This window comes from Emiliania huxleyi, assembly GCF_000372725.1.
Source record: "Emiliania huxleyi CCMP1516 chromosome Unknown EMIHUscaffold_171, whole genome shotgun sequence".
Classification (NCBI taxonomy): domain Eukaryota; phylum Haptophyta; order Isochrysidales; family Noelaerhabdaceae; genus Emiliania; species Emiliania huxleyi.
The window spans coordinates 129,829-148,543 of NW_005200871.1; the positions used below are offsets into that span (position 1 = coordinate 129,829).

Sequence of the window (18,715 nt, forward strand, 5' to 3'; positions counted from 1 at the left end):
CCCGTCACCACCGCCCCCGTCGCCACCGCCGACACCGCCACCGCCCCCGTCGCGACCCTTGACCGCCGATGACTTTGTCATCCTCAACGATGGTGTGCACTCGAGCTGTGAAGACGCTGGTACTACAAGCCTCAGCGAGTCTGAGTGTCGAGAGGCCAACGCTGCTCTGGCAAGTGATGTGAGTTGGAAATATCTTCCGACCCATCAGTTGATCGGATATGATGATGATGATGGCGATGCCACTCTGACTAGCACCTACCCCCTCAAGTGCCTCCTCGTTCAGACATTCAACCCGGAAGAAGCCGACCACGACGCCGATCCCTACGACACAGTCTACACGGATGACGCGCGGTTTGCTTACCAAGGCAATGCGGAAACCGCCATCGACGGCGTCAAATGTGGAAGGATGCACTGTGTTCAGCCCCACGATGATGCCACCGGGGCGATCCCTGACGACCAGGACTTCCCCTCCGAGTGTTATGGTCTGAGCAACCGTGCCTATAATCATTTCAGCTGTGTGTGCCACGCGTTCCCATCTCCGTCGCCACCACCCTCGCCGCCGCCGCCATCGCCACCGCCGTCACCGCCACCGCCAAGCCCACCGCCGCTGCCACCCTCACCGCCGCTGTCACCCTCACCGGCGCCACCGCCACCCTCGCCGCCGCCCTTGACCGCCGATGACTTTGTCATCCTCAACGATGGTGTGCACTCGAGCTGTGAAGACGCTGGTACTACAAGCCTCAGCGAGTCTGAGTGTCGAGAGGCCAACGCTGCTCTGGCAAGTGATGTGAGTTGGAAATATCTTCCGACCCATCAGTTGATCGGATATGATGATGATGATGGCGATGCCACTCTGACTAGCACCTACCCCCTCAAGTGCCTCCTCGTTCAGACATTCAACCCGGAAGAAGCCGACCACGACGCCGATCCCTACGACACAGTCTACACGGATGACGCGCGGTTTGCTTACCAAGGCAATGCGGAAACCGCCATCGACGGCGTCAAATGTGGAAGGATGCACTGTGTTCAGCCCCACGATGATGCCACCGGGGCGATCCCTGACGACCAGGACTTCCCCTCCGAGTGTTATGGTCTGAGCAACCGTGCCTATAATCATTTCAGCTGTGTGTGCCACGCGTTCCCATCTCCGTCGCCACCACCCTCGCCGCCGCCGCCATCGCCACCGCCGTCACCGCCACCGCCAAGCCCACCGCCGCTGCCACCCTCACCGCCGCTGTCACCCTCACCGGCGCCACCGCCACCCTCGCCGCCGCCCTTGACCGCCGATGACTTTGTCATCCTCAACGATGGTGTGCACTCGAGCTGTGAAGACGCTGGTACTACAAGCCTCAGCGAGTCTGAGTGTCGAGAGGCCAACGCTGCTCTGGCAAGTGATGTGAGTTGGAAATATCTTCCGACCCATCAGTTGATCGGATATGATGATGATGATGGCGATGCCACTCTGACTAGCACCTACCCCCTCAAGTGCCTCCTCGTTCAGACATTCAACCCGGAAGAAGCCGACCACGACGCCGATCCCTACGACACAGTCTACACGGATGACGCGCGGTTTGCTTACCAAGGCAATGCGGAAACCGCCATCGACGGCGTCAAATGTGGAAGGATGCACTGTGTTCAGCCCCACGATGATGCCACCGGGGCGATCCCTGACGACCAGGACTTCCCCTCCGAGTGTTATGGTCTGAGCAACCGTGCCTATAATCATTTCAGCTGTGTGTGCCACGCGTTCCCTCCAGGCAGTGCCCCCCCTCCATCTCCACCGCCACTCTGAGGGGAGAGGGGGAATGCACACGAGGGCAGCGGGGGAATGCACACGGGAGTGATACGTGATACGCACAAACGGACGGTCCCTTGTCGCATTCACACACTCCATGGTTGTACACTGGTGTGCCTTGTCTGTTGTGTGATCTTGCGTGTGCGAGAGAGCTCATTCGTCATTGTAAAACTCTTCTCATATGGTGCAGGGGGTCGGGAGGGCCGAGTCGTGCGTCTCTCGAGGTGCGTCTTCGCGATTGGTTGTCAGGTGGAGATGGCGGGGCGGGGCGGAGCGAGGGTGGGGATGTTGGGGTGTAGAGTGGAAGCCGTCGCCCGCGCCTTGTTTGTCGTGTGTGTGCGGCCGTCTTGAATTGTGAAATTCTGTCGATTTCTTTTTCATGGTGCCCATTCACCGATACACACGATACACACACACCCCCGATTGTATATAGACACACACATATATGCTGCCTCGCGCCTCCCTCCTAGCCGCCATCCTGTCAGCGTCTACGGCGCTGGCGCTGCGCGTACAGCCGCCAGCGTTCACCGACACGCTCGCACGCTGCGTCGGCACTGCCTGCCTGAGCGCATCGCTGCTCGGTGATTGCTGCTCAACCGGCCCTCGCGCCGGCCTCGCGGCTGCGGAGCGCGATGGCGGCCTCCTATAGGCGCGCCGCTGGCATCGTCGGCAGCGCAGACCCTAGACGAGGCCATCGTCGAGGTGAGCGAGGCTTCGTATCCAATCATTCGGGGGCTCGACGCGAAAACTTTCGTGCCGTTCACAGAAAAGATTGGCGGGCTGCTGCTCAGCCTGCCGTCGGCCAAGCTCGGCGCATCGATCGACGCCGCGATCGACGTCTTCGACTCCGTCTCGCCCGACAAGCTCAAGGCGCTGAACGGCGCTGTCGGAGACGCCTTCGGCGGCCTCAACGTCGACTCGTGCACGCTCGTGCCGCTGCCGTCAAAGGCGGTGGCGGAGAAGGTGCAGGGCGTGGCGGCGGAGACGGTCTCGGCCGACAAGCTCAAGGCATTCGGCTCGACGTGGGGCCCAACCCTCGACGCGCTTCCTAAGACGGACGCCGCGATCTGCCTGCCGCCCGTAGCAGCTCTCGACAAGCTCGCGCTGGCGCAGGCGGAGGTGCGCTCAAGTACATCCGCACACACACACACACACACACACACACACACACACACACACACACACACACACACACATGCATGTACGCGTGCATACACTTGCACACACAATGCACAAACGCGAAGGCCATGTGTGGCCATGCATGGGCACTGCACGGCCAACACATGGCCGCAGGCGGAGGCGATGTTGCGCGCCCCTAAGATGCGGGAAAGCTGGTCTCTGGCACTCGAGAGGACATGCACTCTTCGGCACCAGCCGTACACTCCTCGCCTCGGCGCATTCACACTGTGTCATCGCACCCACACCCTGCCATTGGCGCATGCACACTGCAGGTCGCGCGGTCTTTTGGCGCCACGGAGCAGGCCGCGCTGGCAAAGGTGGCGGCGCCGATGCTCAAGCCCAACCAAAAAAAGAAAACGCGGCGACGGCCTTTCTCTTGCTTCTTCAGGTGGCGGCGCCGATGCTCAAGTCCAACTAAAAAAAGAAAACGAGGGCTTTTCTTTCTCTTCTTCAGGTGGCGGTGCCGATGCTCAAGTCGAAGTTCTCGCTCGGGGCGGTGCTGCCGCTGGTCGACGACGCGAAGAAGGTCGACCGAGATCGGACGAGATTGGACGAGATCGGACGAGATCGGACGAGATCGGACGAGATAGGACGAGATTGGACGAGATTGGACGAGATTGGACGAGATTGTCCCCCCTGGAGTCACACCCCACGCCCGGCCCCGCTCTGTGAACGGCGTCTCTTCCCACCTCTCTGCTGTGAACAGGTCGGCGCCAACGCGAGCCCGCAGGAAGCGGCCGGCGTCCAGATCTCGGCGAGATCTCGGCCTGTTGCTCATCCGTGCTGAGAAGCCCCGCAGGAGAAGGCAGCTTTCCAGGCTGCAGGCAAGAGGATCGAGGCGGCCGCGAAGCTCGACGCAGCGAAGCGCAGGTTCGGGGCAGCAGTAGTACCGGCAGCAGTAGTACCCCTCTCCTGCTTCATTCAGCATCGGAGCACGGGGCGGCGGGGGGAGCAGCGGGGGCGCAATACGCGGACACGGATCTCTGCTCTCTGTCATCAGAATGCTAGACCTCTTCTCCCTTCTCCCTTCTCCCTCCTCTCTTCTCTCTTCTCTCCTCTCTCCTCTCCCTTCTCCCTGCTAAGCTCGACGCCGCAACGCGCAGGTCGGCGGAGCAGGCGGCGGCGGCACAGGCGTCGAAGGCGGCGGCGGCGGCGGCGGCTGATCCAGCGCAGGCGGCGGCGGTGCGCGAGGAGCAGCGTGCGGCGGCGGCGGCGGCCAAGCAGGCGGCGGCGGCGAAGAGCGAGGCGGCGGCGGCCGAGGTGGCGGCGGTCCCGCAGCCCGCCGTGTCTGCAGACATGTCCATGACGCGTCCAATGCGTACCTCCGCAGGCGGCGGCTAAGAGCCGGGCGACGAGCGAGGCGCGGGCGGCCGAGCAGGCGCGACTCAAGGAGGCCGAGACGGGGCGCAGATCACCCGAGATTACCCGAGATTGCCCGAGATTGCCTCCCTCAGGCGCGACTCAAGGAGGCCGAGACGGCGCGCATCGCGGAGCTCAAGGCAAAGGCTGCGGCGATCGCCGCGGCGAAGGCCACGGGGGCCACGTCGCCGTGAGGCCGAGGCGCGGCCCACGAGCTGTTGGCGACTCAGCGTCGCCGCCGGGCGGGGAGGGGGCTCGCAGCGTGTGGGCCAGCACGTGGTTATGCGGACCGAACCGGAGACCGTGGCATGCATGGAGGAGGGGAGCGGACGAGGGCCGAGCATGTTGGGGGGCTATCATGTCAGGGGGCCACAATCCATGATATATACGTGATGTGCATGTGCTCCATATGTGTGCGCGCAGTTCTATCGCCGCCGCACCCGCGAAGGCCCCCGACGTCTGAGGGTGTCTGAAACTCTCTGATACTCTGAGCACAGAGCACTCTGACACTCTGAGGACTGTGAGTCAGTGTCCGCACTCTTCATCTAGCGCGTCTTCCTCTTCGTCTTCGCTCTTCCAGTGTGGTTTTTTTCTCGGTACTCGGAGCACGGCGGGGCGCGCAGCTATAATACTTCGCTATTTTCGAGAGACAGAGAGGGAGCGCGCACAAGACGAGAGGACGCAGCTCGCAGGGCGATCAGGACAACAGGAGAGCTGTGGCAGCCAATCGGACCTCAGTCAGCCGACGAGCGACGTTGAGGAGCAAACGTTGCAAGAGAGGCCACGCTCACGGTGCGTACAGATACCCGTCGCAGAAGCTCACCCGATCAGGCCGCTGGCTTTGCTTGCCCGCGGCGACGCTGAGCGACGCGTACGGTCGCAGCGCCGCGCCGCCGCTCAGGCTGGCGCGCGGGGCGACCGCGTCGACGTCGCCCCCTCCTCGCCGGCCTACAGGGGATGGGATTGAACTTAAGAGGAGGGTGTGTGGCCCCGCCGCAAAAAGCAGCCCTCACCGTCTCGCTCCAGCACGGTGGCATCGGCGGCGCATGGCGAGATCGGCGCGGGGAGGAGAGGCGGCGCGCCGTCGATGGAGAAGGTGAGCGTGCTCGCGTCGTGGTCGACGATCACCTCGACCACTTTCACGCGGTCCAAGTTTGCCAGATGCGCGACCCTTTGCTGGAACGTCATCAGCACGGCGGACTTGCCCACGGAGACGATCTGACCCTTGTGGTTCCGATTCAGATGGACGAGGTCGCCACGTCGCAGGTTGAGTCCCCACTCACTTCGCCCCGCCGCGTCGCACACGCCGACAAGGATCGCGGCCTCGCCGTCCGCCTCCTCCACCCGCAACCGCCACGCCGACCTCCCCGCCGTCGGCAGCAGCGGGCCGGCGGCGCACGCGCAGTCTTGGCCGTTGGCGTGCGTCTTGGTGAGCAGCCGACCGTCGGAGCTGATGGCGTGCCGCAGCGTGAGCGAGGGCTGCCAGCGCAGCCGCCGCCGCTCTGCCTCGGCCGGGAGCGGCTGCAGCGCTCGGCGGAGGGTGTGGCAGGTCTGCGTGGCGAGCCGGACAGCGGCGGGCAGGCTCGCGGAGAGGCAGAGGCGGGCGGCGTGGAGGAGGATCTCGTCGGGGAGCGAGAGGAGGCTGGTGTGCTCCTCGGCTTGGGCCATCGACGGGCGGGCGAGTTGCCAGAATTTTGCAACGAAAGGCGCACACACGACAGAAAAGAATTCGCTCGACCGAAATCAGTGGATATCCTTTGGCCGCGTTGGGTAGCGAGGATTGGTGTGAGAGACCACGTTCTCGAGGTTCTGCAGGGAAGGGCTGTGTAAGAAGCCGATCCCCGTAGTCTGCCCCGCTCCTCCCCATCGGGCCGCATAAGCGGCCGCGCCTCGCAGATTCGTTTTCGCGCCTGGGTCAGGCGCGCGGGGCATCCACCCTGTTCCGACCCTGATCCTCCGACCCTGATCCGACCATGTTCAAAGTGATGACGGTCGGAACAGGTCAGTACTCAGCTTCGGTCTGATCAGCACGAGGTCACCACCAATCAGGCCCTCACGCCACCACACGGCCGCCCTCGAGCACCAGCAGCCGCGCTGCGCAATGCTCAAGCTCAGGAGGTCACCCTGCTTCTCGCAGCTTTGTGCAGCGCAGCGAGCGAGCAGCGCCGCACCAGGCGGACCCATGGCGTGCTCAGCCAGCCGTGAGTGAGGCGGAGGCAGGCCGAGTGAGCGCGAGCCGCGCGGGAGGCCATGCCCCGCGCACCGGCGAGCGAGTGTCACGAAAGAGTGCAAGTCGCGCATGCTTTTGCGTAACGGTCATTCCTCTGTACGTAACTCGACAAAACTCGACAAAACTCGACAATGCCCCCGAGTTCATTTAATATAAAACTCGACAAAACTCCTTCAAACCTGCCTTTGTCCGGGGTTCCGGCTTGGTCCTGCCGATCGCTCTTCTCGGCGCCCGTGCTCGGCGCGGCGGATCGCTTGCAGCTTTGTGGAGCATTGTGCGACGGCGCGTCGCCGTGCGACGTCACGCTACCGCTACGTGTGTACATATGTACGAGGCAACATCCTCGTCCTGCTGGTCGAGCGTGTACTCGTGCCCGCCGCATAACTACAGCTTGTCCAGGCTCATCGGGGAGGAGCCTGGACAAGCGCCGTTCGACCTCTTCACGGTTGCAACGCCGCTATTCATGCGCACTCAATTTCCGGGACTGTACCAGGAGTTCTTCGAGGTAGCTCGGATCCTGGGAAGCAGCGCCTTCTTGGTGACTAAGCGCGTTGCAGACTGCGATGCTGCCGCCCGCTTGGGAATCGCCTGTGCCGTCAGTAACGTGGAGACACGCCGTGGCTGCGAGGGGCAGCGCGCCCCGGCTGGACAGTGCGGGTCCGAATGGTCGGCCGACGTGATGATGTCGCAAGAGAAGTGGGTCGTGATTGCGCACTTCCTCTCGCGAGGTCGCCGCATTATGTTTGCTGGCGCCGACGCGAGGCTTCTGCGGCCAACGCGCGCGCTCTTCAGAGCCGTTCGCGCCGTTGGTGCCGACGTTTGCTTTGACAGCCCCGCAGATCAGCACAGCATCCCAAAGTTCACGCCCGACATCTTCGCCTTCTTGCCGACTCGGCGCGCGCTCGCTTTTGTGGGGCGTGTGCGCGCGGCGATACACGCGTTCACCGATCCCTTGATAAAGGAAGCGGTGGGCGACTTGGTCGGTCCTGCGGAGCAGGACCTGCTCCACGACGTGCTGCTTTCGACCGTATACCGCTTTCCTCTAGCTGTGCGCACGCGCTGGCGGGCCAAGGTGCTTTTCGGCAAGTACGGCTACGCGGAGGCAACCGAGCGGCTCATTGAGCGTCACGGCTCGCGGTGGGCTGCGTCACATCCGGCCTCACCCAGCGTGCCGTGGCACTCGCGTGACGACGTTGACCGATTGACCGCGCGGCGCGAGGAGCGGGTGAGGAAAGGGTTGCGGCAACAGTTTGGACCACTAAATACCACGCTGCGTGCAGATGGTGGGAGCGTGGTGACATCACGCGACCTGAGCATTCTCTTCGGTGCCGACAGCGTCTTTGCAGGCCCTGAGCTGACTTGTCAGAAACTGTGTAGCACCCAACGAAAGCGACGGCCGTTTGCGGTCCACTGTGGCGGTAAACAAACGGCATGCCTCATGCTCACGAACACATGCCAGGTGCGTTTAGCGTGCGATGCGATCTCGAGAGCTAGTAAATGAAAAGGGGAACATTAACTTTGACTTTGACTTTAACCCTAGTAGTTGCATAGTGATACGCTGTTTTCGAAAGGCGCTGACGGCCCGGCGCGTACCGCGCGAAACCTGGTTTGTGGACCTCCCGCACCTGTCCTGACAGTCCTGATAGAGTCCTGACAGAGTCCTGACAGAGTCCTGACAGAGTCCTGACAGAGTCCTGACAGAGTCCTGGCGGAGTCCTGACGACGCACAGTCTTCACAGTACTCACAAGTGCCTTTGACGAGACTTCCACCTTCCAGCTTCCTTCACTGCAACCCTCCCCTCCCCCCCAGCAGTGAATGATAGACGCCCAGCCCCCCTTTCGACCCGTGCCGCCCTCTGCGGAATCGTCCTGATGGGGCAGTCCTGACGTAAACTTGAGAGTCCTGACAAGCAAACTTGAGAGTCCTGACAGAAACTTGAGAGTCCTGACAGAAACTTAGAGTCCTAGGTAGGGAGAGAGAGAGAATTCTTGATACGAAACCACGACGACACACACCAGTCGACTCGCATCGGTTGCCTCCATGAACGGCGGAGCTATTCTCGCGCCCACACCACACCTGGCTCCAACGTGGACACGCCCATAGCTGGGGACACTACTAGGTCACGCATGGCATCACAGAAGTTTTATCTCTGGGCCCCGAAAGGCATCTCTAGCAGTGTCGTTACGCATGCCCCCTCCCATCCTGGGCGCATGCGCCTCACGTCTCGCCAGAGCATAAGCCCTTGGCGTGTGGCGAGACGAGTTTTTCGCCATGCAGCGAGCAGCAAGCCGCCCGCCACAAACAGCCGGAGGCATCGCCACGGCACTGGCTGCGCCGCGCTCCCGCACCCGTCGACGAAGCTCCCCCCGCGGAAGACCGCGCGTAGCGACGCCTTGACGATCGAGATGAGCGCGCTCGAGGCTCGCCCACCTACTGCCCCTGAGAGTTGGTTATGAGTGGGCTCGGCTCCCCCCCTTGGGATCGAAGCTTCCACGACCTCACACCCAACACCACAGGCGGGATCAGAAGGGGACTCCACACCGGACACCGCCCGGGCACAGCCCCCCTACCCGTCGGATCGCACAGGGCCCCCTAGGAGCAGCCCACACACAATCTCGCATCGGCAGATTGCGCCTGAGTCAGGCAGACAGCAGACAAGGAGAGGAGAGAGGAGAGAGAGAGAGAGGAGAGAGGAGAGGGTGAGGGAGTGTGCACACGTGTGTAGAGCAGGGAGGGTGTCTGTGGTGGGCTATAGTCATACTACGTGGTTAGAACCACGCGCCCCTCAGGAGCTTAAGGTAGAGCTGAGCGTCCAAGACGCCTCGGTGCCTCCCACCGGGTGAGACCATCCGGATCAATCGAGCCCGCCTCCGGCGGGCCGTCCCCGCGATGGCCCACGGTCCTCCGTCGCCTGGTTGAACCCCCTGCCTCCCGGTTGACCCCCCAGATGTCGTAGTCCATCATGAAATAAACTCAAAGTCCACCAGCCTCCACCCTCCGCCTCCACCGTCGAGCCGCGATCGCTGCCGCCCGCGACGCCGCCCGCCGCGTCAGATTGCCGCGACACGCGCCTCGAGTCCAGTCGGAGAGCCGCGCCGCATCAGCAGCAGCATCAGCACCAGCACCACCAGCACCACCAGCACCACCAGCACCAGAGAGAGGCGCAACCTGCCCGACGCCGCCGTGTCAGCTGCTCCCGACGCGCGTCTCGAGCCGAGTCGCAGAGCCGCGCCGCGCCAGCAGCAGCATATGCACCAGCATCAGCAACATCACCACCACCAGCAGCACCAGAGAGACAGTGCAGTGTGACAGCAGCGCACAAGCGCTCGCAGAGCGGCGCTCAGCGCCGCGCACGCCACGCCGCGGGCGGTCCAACGAGCGCAGCGTACGTCGGCCGCGAGCCGCGTCACCAGCCGTCTCGCGAGAGACCGGCGCCGCCGCGTGCGCGCAGCAGCCGCCGCGGCAGAGGCGAGCCGCGCCGACGTCCGCACTAACGGATAACTGCCATTGGCGGTTTTTCACTCTCTCTCTCTCAGTCCTAGGTAGGTAGGTAGAAAGGTGAAGTATCCACCTCGAGAACCTCGAGAACAAAAGAAACTTGACAAGCCGAGCGTGATACTTTGCGATTGGCCAGGCCAAGGTGCGAGCCGCCCAAGCGAGCGAGCGCGGCTCGCGGCTCGATGGGTCTCTGCGCCTCCAAGCAGGTCGAGAATGGGGCCACTGCGGAGGATGACGCCTCGCGCGACATCAACTCCAAACTGGAACAGATGCAGCGCGAAGAGCAGGCCGTCACCAAGATGCTGGTCCTCGGGACGGGCGAGAGCGGGAAGAGCACTGTCTTCAAGCAGATGAAGCTTCTGTACTCGGTGCCGGATCCGCCGGCCAAGTTCGTGACGGTGGTCCGCGCCAACCTCTTTGGCAACACCCACGCCGTCGCCGCCGGCATGCAGAAGCTCGGCATCGACTTCCAGACGGACGAGGGACGGATGGCGTCCGACCTGCTTCTCAAGCTGCCGGCGGACGGGAACATCGAGATGGACGCGATGTACCCCGCGGCGTTCGACGCGATGTGGGCCGACCCCGGCGTCCAGGCCGCCATCGCACGCTCCTCCGAGTTCCAGCTCAACGACTCGACGGCCTACTTTTGGGAGCGCGCGGTGAGCGCCCTCCGCTTGCGCCGCCGCCGTTGTCCGCGCCTCCCGCCATCCCGTCCGGAGCCCACCGCCGCCAGCCGAGCGGCGTAGATGAGGGCGCCAGCCCACCCACCCCAGTGTCCGGCGCCCTTGGGCCGGCGTCTGTGCCCGCCGCTCTCATGCCCGGCCTCCTGATTGCCCTCTCCGCAGGGCGACATCCTCCGGACAGACTTTGTCCCGACCCAGCAGGCTCGCTGCGGCCCCAGGCCCACAGCGGCACACCCCGAGAGCGGGGCGCTGGCCACAGCTACGCTGCCGCCCCAGACCCGCAGCGGCGCGGCGGGGTTCCCTGGACGGAAGCACGCCACGACTGCGCATGTGGGTGTGAGAGGGCGAGCAGCGGTCGAACTCCTCCCTGTCCCCGCCACACTCGCCTCTGGCTCCGGAGCCGCCGCCACCGTGGCACCGCCAGCCGCCGCTGCCGCACATCCTTGTTGCCGACGCGCCCGCCTCGCCGCCGCCTCGTAGGACGTGCTGCGAGCTCGCGTGCGGACGACGGGCATCGTGCAGCAGAACCTCGCCATCAACGGCCGGCGCTACTCGATGTTCGACGTCGGCGGCCAGCGCAACGAGCGTCGGAAGTGAGACCGCGTCTCTTCGCCGCTGCCGCTGGGGCGCGGGGGCTTCTCGGAGCTGTCTCGGAGCCTTCCCCGTAGGTGGATCCACGTGTTCGACAACGTGACCGCCATCATCTTCGTGACGGCAGTCTCCGAGTTCGACCAAGTGCACACACGCAAGCACACACACACACGCACACACACACACGCCCACGCGCACTGGGCCTTGCACTCTGAATGCCGTGGGGCTCCTGTCGCCTAGACGTGGAGTCGCGAGGGACTAGCCTGGCCCTTGCCCCACCGCCTTGTGTGTGTGGAGAAGGTCCCCTTACCTTACCTTACCCTTGAGCAGGTGCTGTACGAGGACGAGAGGTGTGGACAGCGTCTCTTCACACCCACTGCTGTGAACAGGTGCTGTACGAGGACGAGAGCACCAACCGCATCGACGAGGCGCTGCGGCTGCCTCGAGCAGAGCCCTTAATTAGTCGAATTTAATTGATTCATTTGGTGTAATTAATTGAAAGGCGCTGCGGCCTCGAGCAGAGCCTTTCAAGCTCCGACACCCCCTCATCGAACCGACTCCATCCTCAGGCGCTGCAGCTCTTCCAGCAGATCCTCGCGCACCGCTCCTTCCACAACACGTCGATCATCCTCTTCCTCAACAAGCGCGAGACTCGCCGAGAATACCCGAGATTGTACGAGACAGCACGAGATGACTCAGAGCTGTTGAAGAGCTCCCCACGGCTGCCGCAGCCAGAGCAGACGCTGAGGAGACCACGCCACACCTCGATGGGCCAGGCGCGACATCTTCCAGAAGAAGCTCGAGCGCGGCGTGCCCCTCACTGTGTGGGACAAGGAGTACACCGGCGGGGCCGACTACCACTCCGCCATCGACCACGTCAAGGCGCGCTTGCATCATTCTTAATTAGCTCGTTACTCGTCCTCAACCATTAAGTAATACCACTCCCATCGACACTTACTATTACTCAATTACTTACTATTACATATATCTAATGAATTAGCTACTCGTCCTTAATGATTAATTAACACCACTCCGCCATCGATCTCAAGGCGCGCTTCCTCGCGCTCAACGACCGGCCTGAGCAGCGCCAGATCTACGCGCACGCGACGTGCGCCACCGACTCGGACAACATGGAGTTCGTGATGGCGTCCGTGTTCGACATCATCCTCAAGGAGACCCTGCCGCGGGATGGGACCGCCGCCCACCCGCCAGGAGCCTTCCAGGAGCCCTCCAGCGACCTGCCCATAGGAGAACCTGCGCAAGATGGACGAGGGGACGGCGGACGCCCTCGAGACGGGCGGCGGCGGCGTCTCGGCGGTCAAGTCTCCCGCACCGTACGCCGAGGACACGGTCATCCTGGCGGCGTGCTTCTTCACGGACTCGCTCTCGGAGCGGATGGTGCTGACGGACGCGCGAGACGCCGCGCGGCTCCCCGCCGTCGAGCTGCAGCGCGGCCGCATCTCCGACGCAGAGTGGCGGTGGTGCATGGCGCTGGGCAAGGGGGTGCCCCCCTCGACGCAGATGCAGACCTCGCACTCCGAGATCGGCTCCTTCGCCGGCAACTTCAAGGACGGAGTGCGCGCGCTGCGCAAGCTGCTGGCCATGCCGGACGGCGCCGAGCTGGGCTGGCTGTACGACACGCCGTGTTTCTTTTTCTCTGAATTTCTTTTCGTCTCTAGGCGCCGAGCTGGGCTGGCTGTACGACAAGCCCATCTACCTCGAGCACTCGCGGCTCACCGTGCTGCTCTGCGTGCGCAAGCTGCCCGAGGAGGTTCGCGCCTACTTCCCTCCCGGCGCGATGAAGCACCCGGTCTCGTGGCGCGTGCACGAGGAGTTTGAGGACGCGACGTACCTCAAGTACTCCGGGCAAGACACGGTCGCCGCGCCGTGCAAGCCCCCGCCAAAGGACGAGGAGCTCAACCCGTTCTAATGAATTAACTACCAACTAATGAACCAGTCACTCAATTAGTTCTTCAATACTTATAGGAGTTCAACCCGTTCGCGCCCAACCCGGTCCGCTTCCGCTGGTTCAAGGGCGCGGTGCTCTTCAACTCGCAGGTCGAGAAGATCCCGGAGCGCGGCGTCTACCTTGGCATCCTGCGTGTCGTCTCGACGCCGTCCGGCTTCAAGGCGATGGTCGAACGATTGCACCCTCGTCATGATTCACAACTAACTAGTTAAAATAATGAACGGATGCAGGTGATGGTCAACGAGCACAACCGCGTGATGACTCATCACTAGCTAATTAATAATTAATGAATGCATCAAAGGTGATGGTCAACGAGCACAACCGCGTGATGACTCATCACTAGCTAATTAATAATTAATGAATGCATCAAAGGTGATGGTCAACGAGCACAACCGCGTGATGATCCCGCACATCTTCCTCACCTCGCAGCAGCTCACCGACGAAGAGCGGGCGTGGGCGCACGGCGTGCGCGTGCGGTGGGAGCGGGGCGTGCCGCTTCTCGAGGGCGCCACGCCCAACCGCGGCTGGCTCGGGCCAGAGGTGACTGGCGGAGGAGGGAGGGCGACCTTCCACTTAACTAGTTATCCAGTGTTAGTTATTGGTCGAATCAGGTGACTGGCGAGGAGGGGGCGACCTTCCGCGAGAAGCTCTGGTGGGCGATCGGAGAGGCGACCGAGCGCGGCTCGGCGTTCGGCCTCAATGTAATAAAAACGACTGAAGAATGAATCATTCATCGACAGGCAAAGGAGCGGCTCGGCGTCGGCGGTGGGCCGTCGGCTGGCGCTACGAACGCAGTCAACGAGGCGTCGCCGCTCGGCGTGCTCTGCGGACCCGTGAACGGCGCTTCTTCACACCGCCGGCCGTGCGAGGGCAGGCGGCGCCGCTCGGCGTGCTGTACGACCACGAGGCGATCGATATCGACGAGCGCGGACACATACAGCTGCTGCTCTTCTGCTCGCTGGTGAGTGAGGGGCGGGGGGCGGGTGGGTGGGTGGGTGGGTGGGTGGGGGGGGGGGGGGGGGGTAGTGCGGACATACACAGCGGTTCTCTTCTGCTCGCTAGTGGAGGGTGGGGTAGCTTGGCGCATCCTTCGCGGACCCTTCTCGGACCCTTCCCGCAGGTGGAGGACGAGTCGGAGCTGCTGCCGGGGCACGTGTGGGTCGACCGCAAGGTGCTCCTAATTAAGGCCTTCTGCTTAATTAATTGCTTGATTATTAAGCACGTGTGGGTCGACCGCAAGGTGCTCGAGACGCAGAACATGCGCTTCATGTGCCCGAACACGCTCTCGTCCATCGTCTCGCGGCAGGTCTGCCTCCCCATCTCCCCATCTCTCCCCATCTCTCCCCATCTCTCCCCATCTCTCCCCATCTCTCCTCATATCTCGTTCATCGTCCCGCAGGTCTGCTCAATTACTTAGAGCTAGTTAGTGGCAGCACCTTCGAGCGGTCCGCCCTCCCCCGCAAGCCTCGCCCGCACCCTCACCCTCGCCCTCGCCCTCCCCTTCAAGGGCGCGCTGCAGCGAGAGCTGGCGTCGATCGACACGGGCGCGACAGTCGACACCCTCGAGCCGTGAAGAGGCTGGGCGCCCCTTCACACGCCTGGCTGTGAACAGGCGTGACGGTCGACAACATGGAGCTGATGGCGCAGATGCGGGCGCACAAGGAGGCGCTCAAGGAGAAGATCGCGGCGCTCTCCGACGCGCAGCGGCCGCTCCGCTGGGTCAACCGCGTCATCTCGTGGTGCGCCGACAAGCGCCCCTCCTTCGCTGACGGCGTGCCCGGCGCGGAAGGCGCGGCACACTTCCGCGCACACGCACGCCCGCGCCGGCGGTGGCGGGGGGAGCCGCGTCTCTTCACACCTGCCGGTGTGAACAGGCCTCTCGACCGACGAGCTCGTGGCGGAGGCGATGCGGCGCAACACGGCCGTGTCCGAGCTCAAGCAGGCGCGTCGCGCGCTCCTGGCCGAGCATCTCCCGCCGCCCAGCCGCACCTCGGGCTGACGATGCTTGCGCTGCCGGAGGAAGCCAGCAGAGAGGAGTTTGTGGCACACCACCACCATGTGTGGAGAGCCGGCCTCTCCGTGCCGCTCCTCTCTCGCATCGCACGCGCTTGCTCACGCCGGCGGGCGCGGGCATGAGGCCAAGCGGCTTGTGAGAGGACAAACGGTGCATGAGCAGCCACGACAGAGATCACATCGCGATCAAACAGTGAGAGAATTCATTATTGCCGCCGCCCCGTGGCCCGTGCGGGCGCGGACAGAGAGGCGAGAAGAGAAGCGCATCAAAGCAGCAAGAGGGTAACGTCGTACGAGTACGGTATTGACTCGGTTGTGTCATGAATTTCACGTTTACCCAGCAGGCACCCAAACCCCTAAATGCTAAAACCCCTAACCCCCAAAACCCTAAAGAATACTAACGCCCCAAGGGCCCCCCTCGACATCGACTATCATCGCGGCTAGCGCTCCTTCGAGCACTCCACACATGCGCCGCACCCATTCCACGTGCACCGCTCCTCCCACAAGTCAGTCTTCCCGCCACAAAAAGGCTTGCAGCTAGCCTCCGGCGCGGTGGGGGCAGGGATAGGCTGGAGGCACGCCGGACATCCACCGCAGCCGCCCCAGTTGCACTTGTCGGTCCACCCTTCGGTCTTGTCGACACAGAAAGGCTTGCACTCCGCCGGCGCTGCAGCAGGCGGTGGGCGAGGCTGCACGGTTAGCCCAGGGCACACGTCGCATGCTCCGCACCCATTCCACATGCATTTGTCCTCCCAGGTGTCGGTCTTCGTGGTGCAGAAGGGCCTGCAGGAGGCTTCGCGTGCTTGCCGCGCCGTCGCTATGCACTCGGAGCATCCACCGCAGCCGTTCCACTTGCACCTCACCCCCCAAGGGTCGGTCTTATCGGCACAGAACAACATGCACGTTCTGGCTGCTACAGGGGGCGTCGTAACGCACCCGATCATCTGAGGGTGTTTGGCGCAGTACTCGGCTTCGTCCATCCCCTCTGCGCACGCTAGGCAGTCCGCGGTCATCGCGCGGCAGCAGGCTCGCGGCGGTGGCAACGGGGGTGAGACGGGGGGCAGTTGCGGAGAGGGGGCGGGTGGCGACGCTTCGGGCGGCGGCCGTGCAAACGCCATCATAGCACGGCTTCCAGTGGTCACAGGTGTACCCAAAGCATGTGCTTGGACAGGCTGTGGCTTCGAGGCCGAGGGCGATGACGAATGCCATGTGGAAGGTACCGCCGTGCTGGCTGATCCACGCTCTTGGCATCACTTGAAAGGACCCAACGACGCGTTACTGTGTCAGGGTTGTGAGATGCTGCTGCGGATGCACGTGGAGAGCGTGCGGCTCGAGCGATCGTCACGACGACTGCAGCGAGTCTCTTCCGCCACTGTGGCGAGTAAAAGGGAACGGCAATTTGGCCAATCGCCCAAAAATGGCGAGCACAAATTGGCAATGGGGATTGGGGAAAAGAAACCATTGCGCGGCCTCCCAAACGTGTGGTCTTTGAGCACAAAATGCACTTGGGGGCACAGGACGCGGTACAAACGGGGTATACGCCAAAGGGCACGGGCTACCAGCACGGGCCGCGTGCGGCGTTCACTCGAACGCCATGCACATGGCGCGGAGCATCATCGGGTTCCCCCCGCATGCTATTGCACACAGGCTTTTGCAAGCGGCTGGTCCGAGGTTCGGTTCCTCCCGCATACTATTCATGAAGGATGGGCAACATGAAAATGTGTATCGCGCGCCTTGCGGGGAAAAGAAGAGCACCGCTTTTTGCTGCCGTTTGTGTCGCTCGCGCGCTCGCTCGCAATGCCGTTAGCGATAAGCCAAAAGCGCTCCGGGGGAGCCAAGTTTTCCGCTAGTGCCTCTCGCAACGCCGGGCGGACAGGGACGCACGTCGCGCCGTTCGACGGAAAACGAGAATTCTGCGGCACTCGAGAAACGAGAAACCAGCCTCCGGCGACCCGCGGACGCCGGTAGCCTCAGCCGCCGAAAGGGGGATGTTGCTTTGGTGGTGGCGCCGGCTTTGATTGATTCCTTGCTCGCAGCGCCCCCGCCGCGATTCCACAGTCCTAGTGGCGCTTCGCGTCCGACAAGGCGAGCACCCTCTCGCTCGCACCGACGGGGAGCACGCTCCAGTAGTTCGAGGGCCCAAGTCTCCTTGTCGGCGACACGCCTCCATTTTCGCTGCTGCCTTCAGCACAGGCCTCAGCATGGTTCTCGACGAAATCATTGTCGCAGCGGTGTCAGCAGCAGTTCCCGTTCTCCTTACCGCAGTGCTCCCGACGAAGTGCTGCGCGTGGCCTGGGCCTGTGAAGACACCGAGCACCGATCGAAAAGTTGATGCAAACAAGGCGGAGGCTGTTGACGACGCGCGGAGTGTTTCCGATGGAAACGCGGACGAGGTGCTTCAGCCATCTTCAGAGGTGCGAAAGTTGGTGGCGCAGCTGCGCTGCGGAGGGGACGGGCAGAGGGAGCAGGCCGCGAGGGAGCTGTGCAGCCTCGCTAGCAACTCGGATAACAACAGGGTGGCGATTAGGGAGGCGGGCGGCATCGCGCCACTGGTGGCGCTGGCTCGCGGCGGCACGGACGGGCAGAAGAAGTATGCCGCGTGGGCGCTGGCGACCCTCGCTTACAACGACGGCAACAAGGTGGCGATCGCAAAGGCTGGCGGCATCCCGCCGCTGGTGGAGCTGGCTCGCGGAGGCTCGGACAGGCAGAAGGAGATGGCCGCGGGGGCGCTGCGGAACCTCGCTGTCAACGCCGACAACCAGGTGGCCATCGCAAAGGCGGGCGGCATCGCGCCGCTGGTGGCGCTGGCTCTCGGCGGCACGGACGGGCAGAAGGAGTATGCTGCGGGGGCGCTGGTGAGCCTCGCTTGCAACGCCGACAACCAGGTGGCGATCGCGAGGGCGGGCGGCATCGCGCCGCTGGTGGCGCTGGCTCGCGGCGGCACGGACGGGCAGAAGGAGGAGGCCGCGAGGGCGCTGACGTGGCTCGCTCTCAACGCCGACAACAAGGTGGCGATCGCGAGGGCGGGCGGCATCCCGCCGTTGGTGGCGCTGGCTCGCGGAGCCGGAGGCACGGACAGGCAGAAGGAGCAGGCCGCGAGGGCGCTGGGGAACCTCGCTTGCAACGCCGACAACAGGGTGGCGATCGCGAAGGCGGGCGGCATCGCGCCTCTGGTGGCGCTGGCTCGCGGCGGCACGGACCGGCAGAAAGAGTTGGCCGCAGTGGCGCTGCGGAACCTCGCTTACAAAAACGCCGACAACCAGATGGCGATTGCAAACGCAGGGTGGTGATAGCAGGCGGCCACTCGCGTCGGGCACACTCGCACGGCAGCATTCAGCATTCCGCGATGTGTCCGATGAAACGCTCACAAAATGCTGTTGGTCGGTCCGTCAAGTCC

At 63.5% G+C, this 18,715-nt stretch overlaps 3 protein-coding genes across 3 annotated transcripts; 2 read left to right on the top strand and 1 right to left on the bottom strand.

The window, feature by feature from the left end:
* Positions 1-3,440: 3,440 nt before the first annotated feature.
* EMIHUDRAFT_231285 (hypothetical protein) lies at positions 3,441-4,527 on the top strand (the record flags this gene model as incomplete). The annotated part of the gene is made up of 3 exons (XM_005784228.1): positions 3,441-3,470; positions 3,774-3,860; positions 4,429-4,527. 3 exons carry the CDS (start codon positions 3,441-3,443, stop codon positions 4,525-4,527), a joined length of 216 nt encoding a protein of 71 aa, XP_005784285.1.
* Positions 4,528-10,244: 5,717 nt separating this feature from the next.
* On the top strand, positions 10,245-15,304 carry GPA2-1 (GPA2, alpha subunit of a heterotrimeric G-protein; the record flags this gene model as incomplete). Its single annotated transcript, XM_005784258.1, has 20 exons — positions 10,245-10,721; positions 10,908-10,946; positions 11,226-11,338; positions 11,414-11,480; positions 11,726-11,764; positions 11,906-11,979; positions 12,113-12,218; positions 12,386-12,508; positions 12,585-12,971; positions 13,039-13,260; positions 13,335-13,466; positions 13,678-13,852; positions 13,924-13,973; positions 14,046-14,108; positions 14,180-14,266; positions 14,426-14,458; positions 14,528-14,611; positions 14,813-14,849; positions 14,918-15,094; positions 15,180-15,304. The coding sequence occupies 20 exons, from the start codon at positions 10,245-10,247 to the stop codon at positions 15,302-15,304; spliced, it is 2,610 nt and encodes an 869-aa protein (XP_005784315.1).
* A 454-nt stretch (positions 15,305-15,758) lies between these two features.
* On the bottom strand, positions 15,759-16,331 carry EMIHUDRAFT_231290 (hypothetical protein; the record flags this gene model as incomplete). The annotated part of the gene is made up of 2 exons (XM_005784229.1): positions 15,759-16,176; positions 16,255-16,331. 2 exons carry the CDS (start codon positions 16,329-16,331, stop codon positions 15,759-15,761), a joined length of 495 nt encoding a protein of 164 aa, XP_005784286.1.
* Between the last annotated feature and the right edge of the window lie 2,384 nt (positions 16,332-18,715).